The following is a 26658-nucleotide window of genomic DNA, read 5'->3' as shown; positions in this document are numbered from 1 at the left end:
TTGTTTCCAAATGTATTTTTCTTTTGTTTGTTGCAAGTATGAACTGATGCTGAAATATCCTTTGTTTGGGAGCATTCTGACACTGAATGGTATTCTGATTTTTGTCTTTTGAATTGTTCTGTTTGGACTTTCTTTTGAGACTGGGAAAAGCCAGATACCTTTTTGAACTGTATTATAATAAAAGCATAGTTCATATTTCAGTTACAGATGGAGTGTGGTGTCTTAATGGTCCCTTGGTTTGTTATATATTCAAATGATTTTTATTATTTCAACCAGAACATACAAATATAAGTTGCATACAAATCCACAGAATAACAGTGCAAGCTCACCCCCTCCCCTCCCCTCCCTCCCTTCCCACCCCGCCCCAAAAGTCCAATGCCACTACCATGACTGAGAGTGAAAGGTAGTCCTAACAATTCAAGAGTCTATTGCGAGCATACGGTGTGAGGTCCTGCCAGAAGCATTCCCAGGTCTGACAGAATTTGCGGCCCAGTCCACAATCTAAATCTCCCACCAGTCTCCGCTCCAGCGTCGCATGAACAATCATCAACACTCTCCATTGAGCGTAGGAAGGAGGATCTCGGGACAGCCAGTTAGTAAGAATTGCTTTCTTCCCCATCAAAAGCACTCTCGTGACAAAAGCTGACATTCCTTTGGGTTTGGGCGCGGCTATGTTATAATGTCCAAATAAAGCTGTCGGTTGTGGGAGCCAACGCCTCCGCCAAAGCTGCGTAATATAGTACCCTAAATGTCGCCAGAACTGTTGAATTTTGGGGCAAGTCCACAGCATATGTCCCAATGAAGCGTGAGCTTGAGCACATTTCGGGCAAGAGTGAGTGGTTATAATCCCCATCCGGGCTGCCCGTTCCGGCGGGATATAAAGTCTCAAAACAATTTTTAACTGCATTTCCCAGTGGACAATATTAGGAGACACCTTCTGAATATTTTTTCAGCGTCCTCTGTAGCTGTTGGGCCGTTAGCGTACAGCGCAAGTCCTCAGCCCATGATGCCGCCAAGATGGCCAAATTAGGGCCAGAGTGTCCATCCCGGATCCCCACTATGTGAAATCGAAGCGGAATCCGCTGTTGTGCAGAAAGGCTAAAGAGTTCTGAAAGAGCCTCCCTGTTATCTTCCTCAAGATGGTGCGCCGGAAGAGATTGAACATAATGTCTAATTTGGTAATATGCAAATAAATCATGGGGTGGTAAAGTAAATGTCCGACGTAAGTCAGCAAAAGTTGCCAGTCTCCCCTCCTCGGAGAATAAGTGTAATAGGTATTGAAGTCCCTGCACACCCCACCTCTGGAAGGCGGTATTTTGCAGTCCAGCCTGAAAAGATCCATTGCCCTGGATGAGTAAGTATAATGAAACCTCAGAAGACAATCTAGCAATTTTGCAAACCCACTTCCAGGCTCGTCGAGCCGGTGCAAATATCGGGTACTGGGCCATCAAAGGACGAAGCTGCGGGTCCGCCACATGCAAGAAATAGCTCACATGAAACGGAGCCAGCAAAGACAACTCCAATGACGTCGCAGTAAAGTCAGACGTCCCCCTAAACCAATCGTTAATGTGTCTCATCTGACAAGCAATAGCATACCAATGTACATTTAATAAGCCATAACCCCCTCTATCCCTAGGTAAGCACATTCTAAGGAATTGCATGCGGGGTCGCTTACCTCCCCAAAGAAAACATTGTAGTCCTTTAATTAGCCGGGCTTTATGAGAATAGGATAAAAGCAAGGGCAGGACCTGAAAACGAAAAAGCACCATATTATAAAGAGCCACCCGTCCCACTACTGTGAGCGGGAAAGTGGACCAGTTATGTAAGTCATGTAAAGTATCCTGGAGTAGTGGAGAAATATTACAGTCATAAAGAGTCTGGAGGTCTCGGGGGATCCAAACCCCCAAGTATCGAATCGAGTGCTCAGCCCATGTGAAAGGGAAATGGCCCCTCCATGTCTGCTGCAGTGTTACCGGACTAGCTAAAGCAACAGATTTCTGATAATTTAAGGTGAAGCCTGAATAAAATCTAAATTCTTTAAGGGATTGTAGAAGGTGTCGGATAGAGTGAGAAGGATTAGTTAGCATAAACAAGATGTCATCTGCAAAGGCTAACACCTTTAATGAATGATCCCCGAAGTCCACCCCTACTATATCAGGATCCAGAGATACCGTGCGCAGAAAGGGTTCCAAGTACAATAAAAACAATAGGGGGGACAAAGGACATCCCTGCCGTGTGCCTCTTTCAATTAATATTGGGTCAGTGATACTGTCATTAACAAGCAGTCTCGCCCGCAGTGTCGAGTATAACATGCGTAACGCTGTGGCGAACCAGCCCAAAATTCCCATAAAGTGCAGTAGTTCAAATAGAAATGTCCAATTAACTTGGTCAAAGACTTGCGCTGCATCCAGGCTGAGTAATAGCATCGAGGTGTCATGAGATTGTGTATGGGCCAATGACAAGAGTGCCTTTCGAACGTTGTGGACCGCCTGCCTGCCCTTTACAAAGCCCACCTGTGAAGACGCGATAACGGTCGGGAGAAGGGTGGCTAATCTATCAGCCAATATTTTGGATAAAATTTTTATGTCCACATTTAATAAAGATATGGGTCGAAAGGACTCAGGAGCAGTGCTGTCTTTACCTGGCTTCAAAATCAAAGTAATCAAAGCCTCATTCACCTCTGTGGGAAAATGTTCATCCAGCGTAACCTGCGAATAGTAGTCCCTAAGGAAGGGACTCAGCTGCTCCGTTAAAAGTTTATAAAATTCTGCTGTAAAGCCATCCGGCCCCGGAGCCGAGAAATTTCTTTGATGTTTAATAGCATGTGACAATTCTTTAGGAGTGATGGCTGCATTAAGAAATTCCACATCAAGGTCAGAGAGCGGCATTAGGCCAGAATCTGCCAAATAATCCCGAATGAGCGGAGCAGCTCCCGAGTCCTGGCGCTCATAGATCTTCTGGAAATGAGCCTGAAAAATCTGCGCAATGTGTGCTGTGGAGTTCTGTAGATGTCCCCTATCATCCTTCAGTCCCATTACATAACGATGACCTCGAGCCTGTGTTGTTAACTGAGCTAATAATTTCCCCGCGCGATTACCATAACGATGGTAGCGGTATTTTTGATACAGAAGCATTTTAACCGTACGTTCATGGATATAGGAATTAAGGGTCGCCTCCACAGAGATCAGGCGTTCCCTAGAAGCTCGGGAAGGATATTGTGTATATTGGTGTTTAGCGGCGGCCAATTCTTTTTCTAGCCTAAGGATGCCCCGAGATAACCGGCGATTCCGCGCTATCACATATGCTATACAATCACCCCTGAGCACTACCTTAGCTGTGCTCCAAAACAGCGTCGGATCATTACAGTGTTGACCATTAAAGGTCAAAAAATCTTCCCATTTAGTTGTTAAATAAGATTTAAAATGGTCATCTGAATACAAATAACTAGGGAAGCGCCAGCGTACGGGTCCCCGAATGCCAAAGCCCAGGTTCACGTCAATCCAGATCATTGCGTGATCAGAAATGACTGCAGGACCTATAATCGCCACGTCCACATTGTGAAATGCCCTACATGTAGTAAGAATGTAATCTATTCGAGATTGAGTGCTATGCGCCCTGGAGCGATGAGTGTAATCCCGTTCTGTAGTGTGTAAGAGCCTCCAGGGGTCAACCAGATCCAAAGTGGCACAGAGGTAGGGTATGCCTCTAGTTTGGGAGGAGCTCACGCTTTGTCCCGGCCCAGAGCGGTCATATGTCGGGTCTAGAACTTGATTAAAATCTCCGGCTAAATAGACCGGATCGGTAATGCGTTCTAAAAGCAATGCCGTAATACCCTCAAAGAAGGCGTGGTCGTAAGTATTAGGAGCATAGATATTCAAAAGGTAGAAAGAGTATGTTCCTACCGTCATCTGTAACAATACATATCTACCCTGTGTGTCAGCGTCAATCACTCTCGCTGTATATGGTAAAGACTTACGAATCAGTAACGCCACCCCCGCTCGCTTTTGTGGAGAGGAGGCTGCATATACTGCATCCACCCAGGACCTCCTCAACTTCCGATGCTCTAGGTCTGTCAAGCGGGTTTCTTGTAGACAGGCTATATCTACTTTATTACGTTTTAACTGTGTTAAAATTTTGGTACGTTTAACAGGTGAGGTAATGCCAGACACATTCCAGGAGGCAATTCTCAGAGTATTAGCTATGCGGTGTAAGGGGGGCTAATAACAACAAATACTGTAAAGTATGAGTAGAGAAACCGCCCCAGGTTCCCAGCCATACCCAGGGCAGCCAGAAAGCACTCAGGACCTGCCCGAGTGCCCTCAATAGAGTAAGTGTGATATCTGGCAAGAATCTCGCAGTAACTTCATAATCTGCTCTCTCTGTCATCTCTATATTACATCTATAGCAATAGAATAGCAAAGGACTCCCCTCCTTTCGATCCCCTCCCTCCCTTCCCTGCCTATCCCCCTGTCGCATGGTTTGGAAATCACAACTAGGGGACCACCCTCGGGTGGTCCCAGAGATGTGAAAGATCACAAATCAATGCCACTCCAGGCCCCGAGTCCATTAGTGCAAAAATAACCAGTATACAGTGTTAGCCCAGTTCTAGGAAAAACTGAGAGAAGATAACTTATCCACAACATACTATCCCATGAACAGTCAGAACAGAACAGATGTATAAACAGCAACTCGAATCATGTTGACTAGCTAAAGTGGGCATAGAATTTAGCCCTCTCCATCAGGTCAAATCAGACTGGGTAAGCACGTGGGTATTCACATAGAGCGCAGCTTCCACAGCTACGTCAAAAACATGCCATTGTCCCAGATGGTGAATTCGCAGGACGGCCGGGTACAAGAACAGGAAGCGTACTTTTTTCTCAGCCAAAGAGGTACATATCGGATAAAATTGCTTCCTGCGCTCTGTTAGGGCCGCTGAGTAATCCTGGAAGATGCGGACCTCCGATTCTTCAAATTGTAAGGTCTCCCGGAGTTGTTTATATTTGCGCAGGATTTCCACTTTATGGTTGAAATTCAATAGTTTGGCTATGATCATTCTAGGCCGGGCCTCTTGGGCCTGTTCCCTGCCCAGTCGGTGTGCCCTTTCAAGCCGGATAGGTCCCAGGCCCTCAGGTAGAGAAAAGGTGTTTGTGAGCCATACTTCCAAGGTTCGGAGTAGCTTTGGGCCCGCTACCGTTTCCGGGATACCCAGAAAGCGCAAATTGGACCTACGTGAACGATTTTCCAGGTCCTCCAAATGCTCTGCTTGCTTCTGAGTCAGGGTTTGTAGTTCCAGTAGAGTAGCTGCCTTGGTGGTCTGTGTATGTTCTAAACCGGATACTCTGGTCTCTAATACTGTAGTTCTGGCAGTCATCTCTGTGAGTAGATGCTCCATATTGAGAAGTTGTGCAGAAAGTTTATCAAGGCTGGGCTGCAGGGCCACTGTGACCACCTGTGTGAGTGCTGTCAGCGCCTCCGGCGCTAGCTGTTGAATCGCCGGCGCGTGGGTGCCTGGCGCCATTTTGTCCCCGCTGCACTGCTGGCGTTCGCGGTCCTTCTTGTGCAGGCGGGTCGACATCAGCGGCGCGGGAGAGGATAAAAATTTCTCCATGCAGCGGGGGCTTTCAACGCTGCAAGTCGCAGGTCTCTGGCGTCCACGAACCGCTGGCCACAGGGCGAATTGGGACTTGGGGCCCGTGAGCTGAGGCAGCGTGCATCTGCCGCGGCTCAGTGCATCACATGATCTCCCCTTGGTTTGTTATAAGGTGGTATTTTCAGCTGCATAAAATATTAGGTATAATAAACATTGCCTGCATCTGGTACATAGGAGTCTGCAGTTTTGTTTTTTATTTTTTGCTGGTGATACTGCAGTTTTCGTTGGATTCCTTTGTGTTGTCCTTAATGGTTAAACACCAGTACTCAGTCTTCTAAAACCTGTTCGACTCCTAGAGGAACATGCTAACCCCTGTCACGTGCCACTCAGACAAGCTGTGGCTGGAGGGTGGTTGTGACAATCTCTACCTCTCTCCTCTCTCTCTATGCCCAATTTTCCTCTTTCTTCCTTTCCCCATGTGCCACCATCTCTTTCCCTCTCACTCACACACTCATGCCAACAATTCTCCCTTTCTGTTCCCTTCCTCTTATGTCCCAAGTTAGTGCCCCTTCCTCCCTCCCTTCTGTGTCCCATGTTCATAACCCCTCCCTTCCTTCGGAGTCGAGTTTGTGCTCCCCCCCTACCTTCCATCCATTGTCCCAGTATCATGCCCCTCCAATGCCTCAACACACTCTTTCCTCCCCCCCCTCCTTTTTCCCTTTGTCCTAGAAAGATCGTGTCTCCTTACTTGTTTGAGCCGCACTTGTTCCATCTGCCTTCAGCGGTTTCTTGGGGAGATGCGCAGGCAGCGATTCACACGCAACATATGGCTGACCCACAAGCCTTTCTCCAACGTCAGCTCTGACCTTGGAGAGAAGGTTTCCAGGTCAGCTATGTGCAGTGCGTGAACTGTTGCTGGGGCTGCATGTTCTCCCCAACAAGCCGCTGAACGCAGAAGGAGTGAGGTAAATGGGAACCTCCTTCTGCCAAAGAGGTAATTGGGAACCTCCCCTCCTCCTCCTCCCCTGTACTGGAAGGATTTCCTCTGACATCAGCCCTGACATTGGAGGGAAGCCCCATGGGTCGGCTTCAGGAGGAAGGGAGGAGAGGGGGTGGACAGGGATCGCCATAAAACTTGGAAAACTTGGTTGTGGCTTCAGCGGGTGGAGCGGGCAGCAAGGAGAGATCCCTGGTGGCAGCAGCGCAGCTTCGATGGACAGGCGGGCAGAGAATATCCTCCGTGGCAGCAGTGCCGCATACCCCCAACATCTAGTACATGTGGCCCATTGAGAAACACCGATCTAGGGCATTCATAGGGGAGCTTGGGGCTCTTTAGATAAGGGCAAAGGTGTGACTTCTGGTATGACCAGTGGAGAAGGTGAGGCATTCAATGCCATTTAGTGTAATAGTCTCTATCAGTCTTTGAATGATGTTTGATTTTATAATGGCCCTCAGCTTCTGGCTCAGCTCCAGTGCGCTCCCCGAACTCAGGCGGGGGAGGGCTCTCCGTTACCGTTGGGAGGGGCAGGCAGGTGGAAACAGAGCTGTGTCTCGGTTGTCAGGTGCAGACGGAAGGAAAGAGCAGGCTCGGGGGAGCCCATACACTGTTCTTCAGCATGCCCACCGCCCTCATCATCCAGCCATCCCCACGCACTCTCTGAGCAGCGTGCACTAGACAAAATCCTGAGGCAGCCACGCATCACTTTCTCCCTCCTCGCATGTGAGCCCCGAGCCATGGAGGCAGCAGCGGATGAGGACTGGACGGCGGGGACCACCGGAAGAGAAAGGCCTGGGCGGAGAGCAGGCGTCCAAGGCCGAGCTTACCTCTGAGCAACCAGAGAAGGGACAGGAGTGACGTTCCGTGCTTTCGCCCAGAATGGGGGATGGTCCTCCTACACGCTCAGCACTGTGGGAGTGTGGAAGGCTGCCGGTGGAAGCGCTGGACCACCGGGATTACAAAAGGTACCAGGGGGAAGGGGGGGAACGGTATTCGCTCCATAAGACGCACCCTTATTTCCACCCACTTTTTGGGGGGGGGAAAAAGTTTGTCTTATGGAACGAAAAATATAGTAATTCCAGCTGCCTGTTTATTGGATGAGTAACAAGAAGGCTTGGACAACCAGAGCATTGTTCCTACAGTGGTTTCATCAGTGTTTTGTGCCTGAAGTAAGAAAATACCTGGCCAATAAAGGAATGAAATTCAAGGTTCTGTTGATATTGGACAATGCCCCTAGACACCCAGACCCACATGAGTTCCACATTGAGGGTGTTGAGATTGTTTACATACCCCCTAACACAACATCTCTCATTCAACCTCTCGACCAGGGGGTAATTAGGACATTCAAGGCATACTACACAAGGTATTCATTGGAGAGGATTGTGCATGCGATGGCAAAGGCCCAAACGTGGATAACATCATGAAAAAGTGGAAGGACTTCACTATTGCCGATGCCATCAATATTATTGAAAGAGCAATGAAAGCTGTCAAGCCAGAGTCAATGAACTTGTACTCGAAGAATCTTTGGCCTGAATTTGTCAATATCGCAGAGCCTGTCCAAGAAATTTTGGAAGACATCGTGGACTTGGCAAAGCAGGTGGGTGGGGAAGGCTTTGAAGATGGATATGGAGGATATTCAAGACTTAATAGACACCAGAGCAAAAGAACTAACGGAAGATGATCTAATTGACCTGACTGCTTCTGAAGGAGAGGCAATACCAGATGAAGAGAAGGAAGGAGTAGAGGAAGAAGTGCTAGAAGATAAGTTTACAGTGGATAATATTGCAGAGGGCATACGCAGGTTCAATGGTGCAATCGACTTTTTCTATGACATCGACCCATCCATGGTACGTGCGTTAAAGATGAAGGCGTTAGAAGAAGCAGCGATTTCTACATATAAAAATATATATAAAGAAATGATGAAGCAGAAGAGTCAGACGTAAATCACACTGTATTTCCAAAAGATACCTAGAGTCACTGCCTCTCCATCCACCTCTTCCACCCATGAGGAGGCATCCCCCTTGTCTCTTCATCTTCCTCCTACATCTTCCTCCTCGTCTCTTCATCTTCCTCCTACACTTCCTCCGTCACTTCATCTTCTTCCTATACTTCTACTGCCTGAAGAGGGACCTGGTGCTCATTTATCCTCTTTTTCTCCTCCTCCTGCACTGCATGCAGTACATGTACTAGATGATGATGAGGAAGACACCAACAGAATAAGAGATAATTACTGTACAGTACTCTATACTGGTTCACCCATGTTTAATGTAAAGCACTGTGTTATTCAAAAACTGTAATAAACATTTTCAACTAAAATCGCAAATGTGGTCTTTTATTGTTTGTGGTTTCACCATATTTGCAAGGGTTTTTAATAGAAAACCGCAAATAACATATGAAAAAGTTATTCTGTATTCGCTATCTTGTTATTCCCCTATCACTGCGAATACAGAGGGGAAGTGTAATTAGAAACTTCAATCCTTATTTTCAAATTAGAGGGGGAAATAAGCATCAGGGAATAAAAATGGTTGACTCGAATATAAGTCGGCCGGCTTAATATTCAAGTGCCTTGCCCTGTCAGGCTCTACACCCAGCACCCTTCCTTCCCTCCCTCCCTCCCCTCCCCCCCCCCATCAGGCTCTGCACCCTTTCCTTCCCTCCCTCCCTCCCCTGTCAGGCACTGCACCTATAACCCTTCCTTCCTCCCCTCCCCTGTCAGGCTCTGCACCCAGCACCCTTCCTTCCCTCCCCTGTCAGGGAGCCAGTAAGGAAGCCGCTCAGCCCCGAGAAGCAGTGCCAAATCGCTCTGCTGCTCATGCCGCACAGCTGAAGAAACTGGATCTGCGCTGCCGGTTAGCAGTTTAGAAAGCTTGCTCCTGCCTGCTGCACCTCCACCAGGGATCGGCAGAGGTATGAGGATAGGGCAGGGAGGAGGAGGGGGGCAGAATTTGGCAGCAGTGACAACAACGGCCTAAAAAATTCTGGGAGGGGGCGTTGGCCTGAATATAAACCGGGACCCCCATTTTTGGCCCAAAAATCCTGGTTTATATTTGAGTATATACGGTAATTCCCTACTCCTTCCTGTTAAGGGCTGGCCCAAACAGGTGCGTTTTATATTCTTACACATGGAAAAAAAAAGCTGATGCTGACATAATGCAACATATATATGTATTCCCTTTTTGAAGTGGGGAATACAGATATAGATTTTTGTTCTGTCCAAGTCCTACCCAAATCCTGCTCCTTTGCAGTCTAAATATAATGTATACATTTGTAAATACTGTTTGTCTAAAATCATGGTTTAAAATTGTGATTAGGGCTCCTAAAATAAGGCTTAAAATGTCTGGGTATATATAGTAACATAGTAGATGATGGCAGATAAAGACCCGAATGGCCCTATGTCTAATAAAAATTTTGTTAACCCTTTTGTTTTTGATACTCAAGACTGCGCTAGCAGTTTGTAGCGCAGAGGACCGCACTGAATGGCCAGCACTTCTCATGCTCATAGGAACTCTATGAGTGTTGGGAGCAGCGCGGGCCATTCAACATGGCTCACCACACTAAAAACTGCTAGCGCAGTTTAATAGAAGATGGGATTAGTTGTTCAGAACTGTATTGAGAAGCATTGAGTTCATACAGAAAAGTTCTCTGGCATGTAATATTTTCAAACTATTTTAATCCTTTCAGTTCCATGGTGATTAGGGACCTCACCTTGCGCAGTGCAGCCAGTTTTGGATCCTTTCATTTGATTCGCCTGCTCTATGATGAGTACATGTTTTATCTGGTAGAACATCGTGTGGCCCAGGCAACAGGAGAAACACCAATAGCTGTGATGGGAGAGGTGAGTTATTGTTCAGAATTTGTACACAGTATATTCCAGATTAGAGGAGCTTGACCTAAGAAGAAAGCTAAATTATTCAAGGAAATGTGCAAATATTTCAAAATGCTTAATTTCCTTGCAGTACAGAAATTTGCATATGATTACTGATATCAGTCAATGACAGGGCACCTTTCAAAATTTTCTCAGATTTTATTTTCAGTTTTGTTTTTTTGAAAGGTGGTATGTGTGATATGTTGCTAAATTTCAAACAATCAAAGACCTATAGGCATTACTCAGGTGAGGCAGTGCAGCTCATTACCATTTCAATGTGTTCAGACCTGTCAGAGTTCAACAGAACAGTGATTTGAAATGAAGAAAACCACATTCCCAACCTTCCCCTATAACACACAGTCACTCAACCGTATCTCCAGTGTCAGACCAAAGGAGTGAGAACAGTCACTTCCCAACACATCCAACCTCAAAAATAATTCAGTTTTGATTATCTGCCTATATGCAGATTACTATTTTTCTTTAGGAAGGTATAGCAAAGATCAGTGGTGTATCTAGGGTATGTGACACCTGAGGCTGATTATTTTTTAACACCTCCACCCCCCAAATATAAAAAAAATATTTTTAGTAATTTTATTAATTAATTTATTTTTATAGCTCGTCCTTTCCAGAGAGCTCAGAACCGGTTACAGTTTAACATTCACAATGGTACAATGTAATATTCTGTGTCACCTGATAGACCGGTACAGTTAATTTTCACAGATGGGTTATATCTCACTGCGACCAGCAGGTGGAGACTGAGACCAAAACTTGTATATTAGCTGAGGCTCCCCCTATCAACCCAGTCTTTTCTGAGCTCCAGCAGAGCGGTAAGAGTAAATTGGCTCCCCCTATTAGGACAGTTGGAATTTGTTTTAGGACTCCTGGGGGTCCCCTTTAGTGCTGGACAGAGCTTGGACAGGTCCTGTCTGGGGGAGGATTTTTCTCACGAGGAGTAGAATGTAGTGGATGAAGACCTTTTGGGGAGAACTCCAGGATCCTCTTGGGGGGGGGTCAGATTCCGCCGGCAGTGGGTTTGAGCGCCCGCCTGCTGGCGAGGATGCTTCTGTGGTGCACATTTTTCAGCAGGACAAGCTTTATAAGCTAATTCTTCAGGTCTCCTCTGTGTTGAGGTTTGAGGACACTGTGTTGGAGCCCCCGCATACAGTGTACCTCTTGCTCTGGGGGTCCGTTCTGCTTCCCGCTCTTTCCCTAGGCATCAGGATATTCAGGTTTTCGCTGGGGCAAGCGTATCCTTGACCAGGAGTCTGATAATTGGGACTTAGAAGAGCAGGATGTTGCCAAAATTGAGATGGGTGCTTCTTATCTCTTGGATGCCATGTATGACCTCTTGCAAGCTTCTGCCAAGTCTATGGCTTTTGGAGTGGCAGCTCGCCATACCTTGTGGCTTTGAGCATGGTCAGCGGATGTGGCGTCCAAAGCTAAGCTGACGAAGTTCCCCTTTAGGGGGTCTTTTCTGTTTGGAGAAGATTTGACCAAGTTGGGTCAGACCTTAACAGATTCTAAGGTGCCTCGTTTGCCTGAAGACAGGGTAGGCCACTGGCTTGAGATGGTGCTCGAGGGCATGGGCATGATTTCCGCTGTCTTTGCCCTGGTCACGGAACCACTTCCTTTCAGGTCTCTGGGTCTCTTTGAGGACGGTTCTTCCAGCGCATGCAGTCCTTTTGAGGTGCCTGCCGGGGTTCTAGAAGTGCCCCCGCCGATGCCCCCATCCTGCCCAATGACTCCTTGCTGGTGCTCACTCTCTTTTCAATGGGCGCCCGGCTGCATGACTTTTATCCACAGTGGGCAGAAATCATGTCTGTTCAATGGGTCTTGAAGATGATTCTGGACAGTTATGGGCTGGAGTTTGCCCACTTTTTACCAGATCATTTTCTCGCTTCTTGTCAGGCAGCGTGGAAGAAGAAGGCCTTTCGCCAGACCCTTCAAAGATTTCTAGATCTCAAAGCTATGTTTCTAGTACCCCCTCAAGAGTGGTGCACAGGCAGGTACTCCGATTTACTTTGTGGTACCCAAGAAAGAAGGGACCTTTCGGCCCATCTTAGATTTGAAAGGGTCAACAGGGCTCTCAAAGTTCCGTCTTTTTGCATGAAAACTCTGCAGTCTGGTATAAATTAATATCTGGATTTTTGAATAAAAAAACAAAAACTGGTCTTCAGGACATTTGGAGCATTGAGATTAAGCATCAAATTAATGCGTCTCAATGGCCACGAATTTGGTCTTGAAGGATGAGATGTACAGTGTCTGCATCTATGAGACAAACTTGGTTCTTTCTTTTGCATAAAGCTTTTTTGACCCCTGTTCGTTATAAAAACTGGATAGCTCTAAGTCTAATAGATATTGGCACTGTCATCTTGAGGCTGGGACATTAGATTATCTTTTATTCTATTGTTCATTTATATTAGTATTTTGGAAATCAATTTGGCCTCAAATCAGTAGGATGTTAGAAAATCCAGTAGCCTTGACATATGATACTATTTTATTTGGCATGTCAATGAGAGCGAAGAGTCAGATTTCTTCAAATAATAACAAACTTTTATTTATATTGACTGGAGTTGCCATTCAACAGATTACATTCAATTGGAAAAATCATAGCAGATTAAATTACAGTTTCTGGTGGAATTCTGTGTGTCATATATATAAAATGGAGTGCACAATAGCAACACAAAGAGGATATTTTGGTAAATTTCAGAAGATTTGGGGACCATTAACAGATTTTTGTAATGAGTAGTAACGTTTTCCCAAAGTAAGATATTTGATATGGAGGGGTGTGGGTGAGTAATAAAGATTAAATCCTATAATGTATAAGAGTATTTAATTGTTTTTGATGTATTGGAGATGGAACTTTTGTAAGGGGAGGGAGGGGTTGGGAGGGTTTTCTAACTTGATATGAATTATTTAGATACTAGGAATAGTTCATAATATTTAAAATATTATAACATATAGATATTGGCTGAAAAGTTATATTTTTAATGATATATGAAAGTTAATCAAGTGTATATTTATAAGTTCGAATGATTTTTCTGATACACTTGTTGTAATATGTAAAAATGAATAAAGAATTTAAAATGGAACTAGTTATAAAATGTGCTTTTATTTTTATTTTTTAATGGAGACTAAGCCAGAGGAACAATAAAAGGCTATTATCCTATGGAGACTTCTTTATCCCAGAAAAGCAGACATCCATGGAGCCTGGTACAGACAGCTCAAAAATGCACTGTCACTTCAAGCCCTAGAAACTTTAAGACTGCCCGTGCATGCGCAAACATCCTCCCACCCAACACCGGCCCGTGAGGTCATCAGTTTTTCATTTTTCACAGAGTGAAGAACACATATCTAAACTTTGTCTAGTCGAGTTTGCCTTCCTGCTTCGTATTTTTCCTTAATTTCCTTATTTCTTTCATGTTACGTGTTTTTCTTTTACATCCTTTACTATTTCAAGTAAATTTATTTATTTTTGCAGCCTTTGTCCCTGACAGCGGTGTTGATGGCTTTTTGGCCTTATCATTCGACCTGTGCTGTTGGTCTTTTCTGCTAGATCTCTTCCAGAGCTAAAAAAAACCCCAAACAAACACAACCGAACAAGAAGAAGAATACATGCCGTCCAAAATAAATGTTTTATTCTTTTCCTGAATTTTCTTTCTGTAATAATCTTAAGCCTGGGATTGGGTACCTGACAAGTTGGACTTCTTCTGTGGTTCTGTTTCCTAGTGGTACTGGCGCATCAATATTGACTTCTTCTATCGATATCGACAACATCAAGCGCCATGGACATATCTTGCTTCAAGTCTCTTGATGCATGTCTCTCCTCGACACCATTGATACAGGCTATCATTTCTGTAGCACCCCTCTTCTTGAGGTTACAAACTCTTTGACATACTGCTGCACCTATGGTACCAGCTGAGCAATATATAGTACCTGTGCTTCCTTCCACAGATTGATCTTCTGAGTGGTATCGATTCCCTTTGGTACCAGACAGCACCACCAGTTGATTGATCTCATCACCAGCATCACTGGCATTTTCCACATCGCATTTTCTGATCGACGCCATTAATGATCGATGTAGGCTGTTAATTCTGAAGTGTTCTTCCCATTGGGTTTTTCATTGCTTCGACACCTGTGGCACCTACGGTACCGGCTTCATAGCCCTTAGTACTGGTACAATTACTCATTGTATGCAGAGCATTGGTATGATGAACAGCTGGCCATCAGATTACAATAATTTTGGCCTCGATGCCCCTATTTTACCTTTGGTATCGACACAGCTTTAGCATTGGACACTGATTGGTACCGATCTATCCTGCTTTATGTTATTTACCTGCATCGACACTCAGTACTGCTGTTATGTTTACCTGGTACCATTGCTGCTCCTGTATCTTATTCTCAAATGATCAGTACTGGTACTTCCATGTTTCCCTCAGTACCGGCCTGACCTTAGCAGAATGCAATCCTGCCCTCGTCTTGACAGACCGCAATAATCACGTTATCCTTATTCACTCTTGAAAGCCACCAGGATGTGACAGCCGGTCTATGGATAAGTTTTGACGCTGTCTTTGTCAGACCTATGTTGATTTACAGAGTTCTTGATTTCAACTACTCTGCCTCTTATCTCAGACAGATCATACAGACCTTGGCTGGTTTTGAGTAGTATATTCACTATGGCCAGGATTTCCAGACTTCAGTCGACTGGGAATAATCCACTAGAGCTTGTCACAAACCCAAGCCCAAGGCTGGCCTTGTGCCAGGGAAGAATGATAAAAAACCTCCCCTGGAAATAGTCAGGGCTAACCATGTTGTCCCTACTAGGCAAGAACAAGAACAGGAAGCACAGGCTGTGTTTAAACCTAATTCAGAACACAGCCTGATGAAATCTGGTAGGGCCCCTTTAAATCCTCCATTTTGTGGAAAGCTGGCTAAGCAGGGGAGAAGGCAACCACAGCTGAAAGAAGTTCAGCCCCGGAGTAGGGCTGGGTGTGGTACAGCAGCTTGGCAGCATTTAGAGAGCTGGCTGACCAAGAGGAAAGGAGACAGAGGAGAAGCTCTCAGGTGGAAGGAGCCTCCAGGTCCCCCTGAGACAAGGGACATTGAAATGCTGGACACAGAACCAGAAGATACAACCCTGGTAAATCCTGAAGGTGAAGTTATGGATTGCAGCACTTTACCAGAGGTGGGACTATTTGAAGAAATGGAAATTAATTAGTTTGGAATTGGGTTTTTTTTGTGCTGAGTTTTGTTGAATGTTTCCATTTCTGTTGAGCATAAGGATTTTCCTGAAGTCTGCTACCTAATGAAATGTTTGCTAGCCAAGGGTTTTTCTTGTATGAGAAGTTTTTTTTTTTTGGCTTATCAAGAGCTGCTGTGAAAGAAACTTCAGCAAGTTCTTTCCAGCAGGTGTGAATATCCTGTAAGCTTGAGACAGGATTTACACAACACCATGGTGAATAGTTTGCAGGTTTCTTTTCCTTTTATAACAAGGAACTCTGACAAATCTGCCAATCTTTTGTTACTGCATTTAATGAGGCAGTACTATACAGTGCAGTGTACTATACCTAGTTTGCCTATTTTCCAATAAAACTCTGGGAGAGTCAAGTACTATCAAGAAACTCTGTTACACCTGGGACATTGATAAAGAACTTTGAGACAGATATCCAGACCAGGCTGGTTACTATCATATTATGTTGTATGTTTTTGCCAAAGACCTTTTGGAATACATTTTCTTTTGATGCATTTTTTTTTGGACTTGTCAGTTGAACAATAAATTTGATTTTTGTTTCATTACTTACCTGTGTGAGGCCATCCTGTTTATACACATAGGATAAGTTTATGCACAACAGGGACTTCCTCCATCTTGAGGAAGCACGCTGGGGAGAATATTGTAAGCGTGGGCCGGTTACTGCGAGCCTTGAGGACTGGCCACGCTACAAGCTATAGACTTTTTTTTTTATTTGGTTGAATAATCCTGTAGATCAGAGGTGTTCCTTCATAAAGAGCCTACTAATCATGAAACACCTCTTCTTATTCTTTTTCTCTGTGCTTCCAACAGGAATCCATCCAGGGTGTAGAGCTTATAATGATGGGTATCCTATTTTACCCATCATAACAACTCGGTTTCTTGGTGCAGGTGCCTGGGAGTCATGGTGGCTGAGTGGTTAAGGCGTTGGGCTCAAAATCCTATGGGGTTTCCCTGCACAGGTTCAAATCCTGTCCCTGACAAGTTTCTGATCAGAGGGCTCCACTCAAGGTGTAAACTTAAGTCTCCTTGTCCATTTGGAACCATTTTTATCCATCAGTGACTCTGTCTCTGTTGACAACAGACTCCACTCTGGGTATACAGCCTATAAAGTGGATTCATTTGTCTTTCGCAGTTCTCATCTGCTACAACCAATCACACTCTCCATTATGTTCCACATCTGGATACTTTTTTTCACATATCTTTTCATTAGAATCTTCTATTGTGCTTACAGCACAGCTCATTCAGCCATTAGATTATGATGAAATTCCCCAGGATATTCTTACATCGCCTATTTACAATCTGTCAAACATGTTAATTTTCACAGCTGGGATATAACTCCACATCACCATGCCTATACCAATGATTTCCCTTTTCTTCAAAAGTGAAACTATCTATATACCAGCAATGTTGCTATCCCTGTTAAATAGACAAGTGTGTGTGTGTGTGGGAGGGGTGTCATGTGATGGCAGCGCTCTGACCAGATGTCTCCTGCTCGAGCTCTGCTCTTCTTCCTAACATAACCCCCTAAAATCACGCTTGTCAGCAACATTTCCCTTCTTAAACAGGTATATAGACCACCCAGACTGCCTTCGCTCTTGATTGAGGGGTCCATTGCAGCCTGCGTTGATGCTTCGTGACAGTTATATCGATAAAGTCCTCATGGCCTGGTAAAGACAAGCCTGCAAAGCCTACCAGCATGGCAGTTCCCAGCCCGACACCGAGTGGCACACCCTCGCATGAGGAGAACATGCAGGTCTCCGGCCACCATCTCTCCCAGCTGCTAGATGAGAAACTGTCCAAACTACACTCTGTAAAGGACAGTATCGCTGAGCATGCAGCACGCCTGCAATATGCGGAAGAGTGAATTTCAGTACATGAGGACAGAGCGGAGATGGCAGACCAGTGTATCACCTCACTGGAGACCCAGGTGAAAATGCTTGCGGAGTGGGCAGTAGACACTGAAAATCACGGCTGCCGAAAAAACTAAGGCTAGTAGGCTTACCAGAATCGGGCTGGGATGCAGAGCTGGGTGACTTGGCTGCTGAGGCTCTGGGACTGACTCCTTCCTTGGACCTGGTACAAATGGAGCGGGCCCACCGAATCAGGATGCCGAGGGCAGAGGGAGCGTACCCCAGGCCAGTGATAGCCCGTTTCTTAAACTACACGGCTAAAGCAAAAATACTGGAGGCTTACCGGCAGCAACGGACATTGAATTGCCAGGGCACCAAAATCTTGCTTTTTCAGGACTTTTCCATCAAGTTGTCTGAGCACTGGCGGGCTTTGGCTCCATATTGTACCCAGCGTCACTCTCGTGGAATCAAGTTTGCCCTGCAATACCCTGCCAAGATTCGCATCCATTATAACGGGTCTGTCACCCTTGATAACCCTGTGGACCTCCGAGCATTTCTGGACAAGCTGCCTGCCCCAACAGCTACATATGGGGCTGTGTCCTTTACCTTACACTGATGGGCAAGTAGAATATGGTTAAATTGAAAATTTCCACACTTAATGTGGACGGGATCCATTCCCCTATTAAAAGAAAGAAGGTGTTGACATGGTTTCGCAAAGAGCATGTTGATATTGCCTTCCTACAAGAAACACAACTCGCGTCAGTAGAACATGAGAAATTAAAAAGGGATTGGGTTGGAGAGGTGTATTTCTCCTCTTATAGTAGCCGTCAATGAGGGGTGGTCCTTTTGGTTCATAAGCAACTTCTCTTTCACATGCATAAAGTTATTCAGGATAAAGAGGGTAGATATGTGCTGGTCCTTGGGGAGCTCTGGGGACATAAACTGTTGCTTTGTAATATTTATAGTCATCATTTCTTTTCAGGGATGCTGGCGAGACTGGCACAGCACCTGGGCTACCAAATAGTCCTAGGTGGGGACTTCAATATTACAGCGGATCCTTCTCTGGATTGCGTATCCCCAAAACGCTTTCCACGAGACCACAATGGTAAAGGGGTAAACTTTCTGACCCAACAGCTCGGGCTTCTGGATATCTGGCAGTTGTTGCACCCTATGGAATGTACTTATACCTTCTTCTTTAAACCACATAACCTCTACACGCGACTAGATTATCTCCTGCTGTCCCCTTCCTTTCTGCCTGTGGTGGATGCAGTAGACATTTTGGAGGTTCCTTTGTTGGATCGTTCTCCAGTGATGCTAATTCTCTAGATAACAGTAGACCCCCACTAAACAGATTTGGCGTTTTCCTTGTTATTTGTACAAGGATTTTGCCTTCCATAAGTATCTGAGAGACAAATGGTTGGACTATTATGGCACTAATTATGCACCTGACCTTGACCTGGGCCTCTTTTGGGAGGCATCGAAAGTGGTCCTATGGAGCTTTATTATAGTATATGTCGTGAGTAAGAAAAGGAAACAAGAGGCGGAGCTGCAGGTGTTGTCTGGAGAGATGCAACAACTATGAAGGCACCATCAGGGCAGTTTGACGGATCTTGACTGCATGAGCTGCGGCAGCAGGTTGACACTATTCTTACGGACTGGGCAGAACGGGACATTTATTTCCATTGCTATAGACTTCATAGATGGGAGGGGGAGGCGGGTAGCTTGTTGGCCCGATTAGTCCGTCCATATCGTAAGCGCCAGGTGATTATGTCCATCACAGACCTGCATGGTCATGCGCATGCGACAGAAGCCCATATCCATCAGCAATTCGTGACTTTATTATAAAGATTTGTAGGCCCACAAGCCATATGCAAAGACGGATCGGGATATGTTTTTTCAGGACATCTTACTCTCTCAACTTACGCAGGATCAGAATCTGAATGCCCCATTACATTACGCGCCTGGAGGTGGAAACCAGTATTAAAGGGCTTAAGCTTACCAAATCTCCGGGACCTGATGGTTATGGGCCTGAATGTTATAAGATTCTTTCGGATATTATCTCGCCATCTCTGAGTGCGGCTTACAATACTCTGCATTCTCAGAAGGGCCTGGACTGTTACAATATGGCCCATGTTGTTTTTACTGCCCAAACTGGGCAAGGAACTGTCTCAGGTGGACTCTTGCAGGCCCATATCACTTAATCAAGACGCAAAGTTGTTGGCAGCACTACTTGCGAAGCGCTTGAATGCCTTTCTGCACCTCCTCATCCATGAGGACCAGGTGGGCTTTGTCCCTGGTAGATATGCATCTATGAATTTAACTAGAGCATTGATGGCTATCTACTCTAGGAGGGAGGGGAACAGTAAGGCAGCTATCGTGGGCCTGGACATGGAAAAGGCATTCAGTAGCATATCATGGTCCTACCTTTTCTGGGTCATGGGTCGTTACGGGCTGGAGGGCACATTTTTGGAGTGGGTGCGTAGTCTGTATTTTTCCCCTCAGGCTCGGCTTATTGTCAATGGCCACCTTACCTCTCCCTTCCCTTTGAAACGGGGAACGCATCAGGGCTGTCTGTTGTCCCCGCTTCTCTTTCTTCTTGCTATCAAACCATTGGCAGTTAAGATCAGATTGTACTCTATTCTTTTGGGTATCAAGATAGGAGCTTGGGCAAGCCACCTTAACTTATTTGCTGACAACATCCTCTTATATTTAGAACAAGCCCATTTACACTTGCCACTGGCTCTCCATATTGTGCAGGCCTTTGGGACAATTTCAGGCCTATGTGTTAACTGTGCCAAATCTGAGCTGCTACCTTTGGCCTCTGAGAGGTATGAGCAATGGCATGATGATTTACCTATACCCCCTGTACGGAAACCAATGCGCTATCTGGGGGACTGTCAGGTTTTTCTATCTTTTCTAATTCTTCATAGCCACCTCCATTCTTTGGTGGCCTGGACCACTTCTCTTGCTTCTATACAACTATTTACAAAGCACCTCTAACATACGAGCATGTAATGACAGTATAGTGCACTACTGGAAACTCCAACCATGTCACCTTGAGTTGTGAGTTTGGACTCTGAGCTTCCCCTGTGTCCATGCACAAGTCACACAGGATTTCTTGTGCCTCTTTTCATTTCTAAAACTTCACTCAAACATGTAGTTCTGATATTGGGACCAAACTTCCAAGGTTCAAGTTCCAGGTCATTTCTGGTACATACATAATTTTCCCATTCCAAAGGCTGTGCCTTTTCTGTCTGATTACCTTCATAACTAATTTTCCCAGCCATCTAGTCACTCTGGATTTTGCTTCCATTGCACTACATTCTGGCTTTACTCGTCTTCTAATTACATCCATATTCTTGGTTGCTCTCTTCATTGCACCTTTCCTACCAATTCTTTGAATTGGAAAAGGTCCTATTTCTCTTAATTAGCATTCCAGTGTCTGAGCTCTGTACTCTTTCTCTCAGTACAGCCAGATTCTTAACAAAAATTTGCATATTATGTTCTCTTAAATTTTGAACCTTACTGCTTCAACAGGAATATTTAATGGTTTCTGTCTTCCATTCGCTGTTTATTCAGTCCCTTCTCAACTGGTTCCCCTTTGTTTTCTTTTCAGCATATATCGTGAGAAGACCTGCTTCTCCTCTGTTTTCTTCCATTGGCTCTGATCTCTTTATAAGACATTCCAGAGCTCTCACACGGCCCCCTGGCAGAACTGTTCATATATAACATAATCTTCAGTCAGATAGTTTGTTTATGTTTTATTAGAACTTGTTATACCGCTTCAGCTTCTCTGGTAATGTTCATAGTATGAAATTTCTCTCCTTTCTATGCTTTTGTTTCCGGTTTCATCTTACAACATTGGTCTATTCAACGGGAACCATCCTTTCTTTTTTTTTTTTTTTTTCCAATCCCCCCCATCATTTCCTGTTTTTTCAAGGGAAAACAAATGGTTTTCTGGGATTTTTTTCATTTGGCACTCTTATATGTGCCATTTTTTTTCTATTACCCTTTCTGCTTTTCTCCTGAGTCCTTCTGGCATCTTCCTTGCCTATACTCGTTCTCACCTTCCATTCTGAGGTCGTCTCCTTTTATAGAGCCTCCCTACATGTTGCTGTTCTTACCTTGTTACCATTTCCTCTTTTGGAGTACGGATTGTATGCCTCTTATTATTCTCTTTTGTTTTTCTTCCCTTGCTCTGCCTGTTTGAAAAGGACAATATTTGAAAAGAACAAAAGGCCTTTTGAGTGGAGACCTTCCTATTGTGTTTTATTTAGAGGCCAACACTCCCTCCATCCCATTTCGTAAGCTAGGGAGTCCCACATGTGAGAATATGCTGCCTGCTTGTCCTGGGATAAAGCACAGTTGCATACTGTAACAAGTTTCAAGTTTATTAGGTGTTTATATACCACCTATCAAGATTATCTAAGCGGTTTTTACAATCGGGCACTCAAAGCATTTTCCCTGTCTGTCCCAGTGGGCTCATAATCTATCTAATGTACCTGGGGCTATGGAGGACTGAGTGACAGGTGATCTCACATCCCACCCACCTCCCCTGGTTGGCTTCTTCACTTGGGCATAGAACTGGTGATCTCGCGGGCCAGTGTTTGGCAGGAGGGTACTCGTGCATGTGGGCAGTCTTAAAGCTTCTAGGGCTTGAAGTTACAGTGCACTTTTGCGCTGTCTGTGCCAGGCTCTGTGTATGGCGTCATCCACATGTGAGAATATCTGCCTGCTGTCCCCAGAAAACACCTGTTATGGTAAGTAACTGTGCTTTCTGTTAGTCCCTGGAGAATTCAGTACGACCCTCCCTCTCACTTGTTCTGAATCGCCTACTTTCTGCCTCGCTTATTCTCATTCCAGGCTTCAGGATCCTATGGGAAGTTTTCCACTTCTGTGAGTATGCCTTACTGAAGGCTGTCTCATGTGGGTCCTCGTTGCACACAGCAAGTTAGTTCTACATTGTTCCTCAATGTTTCTCTGTGTTGCCTTTGTGCCTGTTTATTGCTTGTTTCATGTTTTGCTTAGCAGATCAGTTCACAAATTGTTTCTGTTGCTGGTGAGCTTCCCCAGTACCCCCTTCCTTGGCATGAATTTGTTCAGGTATTTATTTGGCTTTGGGACTGAACTGCAGGGGGCTCTAGCTCTCTATCTAAGGTGGGAGAAGCATGTGCTCAGAGAAGTGTTTGGATTTCTGCAACTCCCAGATTGCAGGAAGGGATTGAACACCTAGCATACTAAATCCTCCAGGGACTAACAAAGAAGATTATTGAAGGTGAAAACCTAATCTTCCATTCAGGGCTCATGAGGAGCCCTGGTGCATGAACACCGGAGAAAGCAGAAAACAATCCCACGAAAGCAACAACAACCAAACAAATAGTCGGATGGGACAATGGACTCTCCATAGATGAGCCAAAGAGGATTGTGTTAAAATAGTTTATTGTATCCAAACACAAATGATCTTGATCCAACATAGCACTGTGTTTCAGCATGAAGTATACCTGCGTCAAGGGTCACAAATGCTGAGCACCACAAGCTATATGAGCACTCCCTGGAAAGCATCTGGACTGTTATAATCAAAGACACATGAATACTGACCCAGAACATCACTGTAATGAGCAGACTGAGTTGAGAATGGGGGTACTTGTAAAAGACTGAAAAAATTTGTTAGTAATTGTGAATGACAACTCATAAGATTGATCTGTTGAGATGAAAGTATGACGAAGCAGGAGGAAATTTCTGGGTCAGTTAAAAAAACAATGCTTATTGCACATGAAATCTTGAGTGTTTTTATACTAATTATGTGCATTTTCCTTTTCAGTTTAGTGATCTTGCTTCCATGTCCCCTGTGCATTTGGATAAAGGTACATATCAGTTATACTTCCTTCTCTTTTTATTCCCATTTGAGTCCCTTGAAGATTTGAGGCTATTTATGAGGGGAGAGAGAGAGAGTGTGTGTGTGCAAGCAGACAAATTTAAATGAGTTGTATTGATTTTCTGCAGGATGTGTAATCTTTTTAACATAAGACCTAAACAAAGATGGTTTGTGTTGCATACTCTTAAAATGCCTCATTCTTTACAGCTTTCCTCAAATAAAGCTTCCCCTTTCCATAGTCACACCTATAACCTATCTGGCTTAGTTCTCCCAATCATGGCTTTACTGTTTGAATTAAAAACATCTTATTTTTCTGTCTTGTCAGTCTGTCAGTGACATTAAAAGCATGCAAACAACGATCAATGTAACTCCCTTTTGTTTTTCCCTTTCTCCTTTTCTAACCTATACTGATTTTAGTTCCTCCCCATTTTTCCTTTCATTTGAAGTGTCACAGTCTCCCCCAACAAATTGTTTGCCCCCCCCCATTTTTAAATATACATCACTTTGAAAGTCTGAAAAAGCGATTTTATCAAATTTTAAATAAACTTGGATTAGATTGTAAACTCGAAGGAACAGGGACAGTGTCTTAAGTGTCTATGCAAATCACTATGTAGTGCTATACAAATAATGTGTATTGTCACAACCTGATCCCTCTAGATTAGCTCTCTGGTCAAGAACTTAGAAAAAACTCCTTTTCCAGAAATGAGGGAGGGCACTAGTGTACTGTTTGTGGTTTGACTCAGCTTTAAGCAGACAGTTTACCATGGCTACTAATTACTAAATTTCTACAACTACCATATAGCTCCCTTTCACAATTTAATCCAACATGTATCTGCCAAGCAGATAATAAAAAAAAGTTTTCCTCTTTCTGCTTGTCCTACTTTCCATTCTACGGACCATTGCCTTCAGACTTTAGCATACCAGCTGATTTCCCTTTTCAGCTCCTCAGTTCCAGCTCTGGGTTTCACTAACATTCTCAGCTGATATACAACCTTCTGACACAACCTTAAACCAGGATGTATTTTAAAAACTACACTGAAGTTCTCCATGGACAAGCAGGATCAATACAGCTATACAAGTGGGTGATGTTACTGAGATGGAAACAAGTTAGGCTCCCTTTCCCAGAGCTCAGAGATTTCTGGAAAAGTTTTAAGCCTGGGCAAATATTCCCAGGCTTCCCAATGGTATAATCTTCTCAGTCTTTTTCTACTGTGATCAGTGGCGTACCTAGCATATGTGGCACCCGGGGACCATCATTTTTTTACACCCCCCCAATCTGTATGAAAAACATGATTTTTAGTAACAATCCACACGTCACACAAGAGTGTACCTAGGAAAAGGCAGCATCTTACATACTGCAGTGAGCAGTACGTCAATAAACCCATTGTAAAACTAAACAAGCCAGACTAGTTCAGATCAATCCTAACAGAAAACCATGTCTTTTTGAACACAGAAAACACCTTCGCCTAGTATGTAATCACAAATTAACCCCTCCCCCATTTACAAAACTGTAGTGTGGTTTTTAACCATGGTGGTAACAGCTCAGATGCCAATGCTAAAAAAACGCTCTACAGTTTTGTAAATGGGGAGATAGAATAAAAATACGTAGACAAAGATTAAATTGAAGCACCAAGAAGCTGGACTCTGCCTACAATGCAACACCACAGAAACAGCAATGCATCTCCCCTAAAGCAAAAAATAATAATAATAATAAATAGAATTTTTTTTCTACCTTGTCTTCTCTGGTTTCTGCTTTCCTCATTTTCTTGTCACTCTCTTCCTTTCATCCACTGTCTATCCTCTCTCTGCCCCTTCTATATGGCATCTTCTCTCCTTCTATTCACCTTCCAGAAACTTTATGCCTCCCTCTTCCATCTCTCCCACACCCCCATGGTCTGGCATTTCACTCTGTCCTCTCCCTTCCCCCCACTTCCATCAGCATCTGCCCCCTTTCTCACCTTCACTACACTTCTATACCACCCTGACCCCCTTTCTCACCCTCCACACCCTTCCATACCACTCTGACCCCTTTTCTCACCCTTCACCATGCTTCCATACCACCCTGACCCCCTTTCTCACCTTCCATACCACCCTGACCCCCTTTCTCACCCTTCACCACGCTTACATACCACCCTGACCCCCTTTCTCACCCTTCACCACGCTTCCATACCACCCTGACCCCCTTTATCTCCTTCCACCACCCTACTATGCTTCTTTCTCTCTCCATCAAAATCAGCAAGATCCTGCAATGATGACTACTGCTGCCTCTGCTCCGGAAGAGGTAAGTGACGTCGGAGGGGGGCTGGGCCAGCAGACGCAGGAAGTTGCAGCAAGGTCCTGCGATGTCTGCAGCTGCCGGTCCACCCCCCTCCAACGTCACTTATCTCTTCCGAAGCAGCGGCAGCTGTAGTCGTCATCGCGGGACCTTCGTGCACTTCAGCGCGGCTGCTGTATTTATGCTTTGGAATAAATACGGCAGCCGCGCTGAGGTGCCATTTTCAGCAGCGAGCTTCCGGACCCGGCCGGCTGTACATCCCCTTGGAGCGTACACCCGGGGTGGACCGCCCCTCCCCTCCCCCTTGGTATGCCATTGACTGTGATTGTAGCTGGTTATTTTCACCCTATGCACATTTAAAACTTTCAGTCAGTCAATATGCTGTCATACATAGAAATTGTATTTAGAATTCTAGCCAAGCCTGATTTTAAGATACCCAGATAGCAAGTGGAAGATGTTTATATCAATGAAGCACATGATGTATGTTTCTTTTCCATGGGCCGTATTCAAAATGTGTTCACATTACCAAGAATACGAAGGATCAGAAAAAATAAAATGAATTCTTGTAGAAATACAGCAGTTTTCTGATTGGACGCCTTCTTCAGAAAAACATACAAGTAAGCAAAAGTGTTTAAAACAGGGTTGTCCAACGTCGGTCCTCAAGGACTTCAATCCAGTTGGGTTTTCAGGATTTCCCCAATTAATTTGCATGAGATCTATTTGCATGCACTGCTTCTATTGTATTCAAAGATGGTCTCATTCATATTCATTGGGGAAATCCTGAAAGCCTGAACTGGCAAGGGGGCCGAGGTTGGACACCCCTGGTTTAAAAAGGTTGCCAACCAAAACTTCCCCAAGCCAGTTCTCACGATGATGGATCACAGGGCTCTTTGAACAGCTCACTTGAGTGCCACAGATTAATGCATATATGTCTGGCATATTCAGACTTACCTGA

General features: G+C 44.7%; 1 protein-coding gene and 1 non-coding gene across 2 annotated transcripts in view; both read left to right on the top strand.

Annotated features, from left to right (window-relative positions):
- The window catches only part of RFX2 (regulatory factor X2), a 447486-nt gene that overhangs the window by 388011 nt on the left and 32817 nt on the right, over window positions 1-26658 (top strand). Inside the window, exons 15-16 of the mRNA XM_033955018.1 lie at window positions 10269-10422; window positions 23375-23417. Coding sequence (XP_033810909.1) covers window positions 10269-10422; window positions 23375-23417 — 197 coding nt within the window. The remainder of the gene's footprint in view (window positions 1-10268; window positions 10423-23374; window positions 23418-26658) is intronic.
- TRNAL-CAA lies at window positions 16602-16683 on the top strand. Its single transcript has one exon. It is a non-coding gene; the product is annotated as a tRNA-Leu (tRNA).

The sequence above is a fragment of the Geotrypetes seraphini genome, chromosome 8, assembly GCF_902459505.1.
Source record: "Geotrypetes seraphini chromosome 8, aGeoSer1.1, whole genome shotgun sequence".
In the NCBI taxonomy this organism is placed as follows: Eukaryota; Metazoa; Chordata; class Amphibia; order Gymnophiona; family Dermophiidae; genus Geotrypetes; species Geotrypetes seraphini.
The sequence above is the reverse complement of the archived record's forward strand: the minus strand, read 5'-3'. Positions and strand labels throughout refer to the sequence as shown.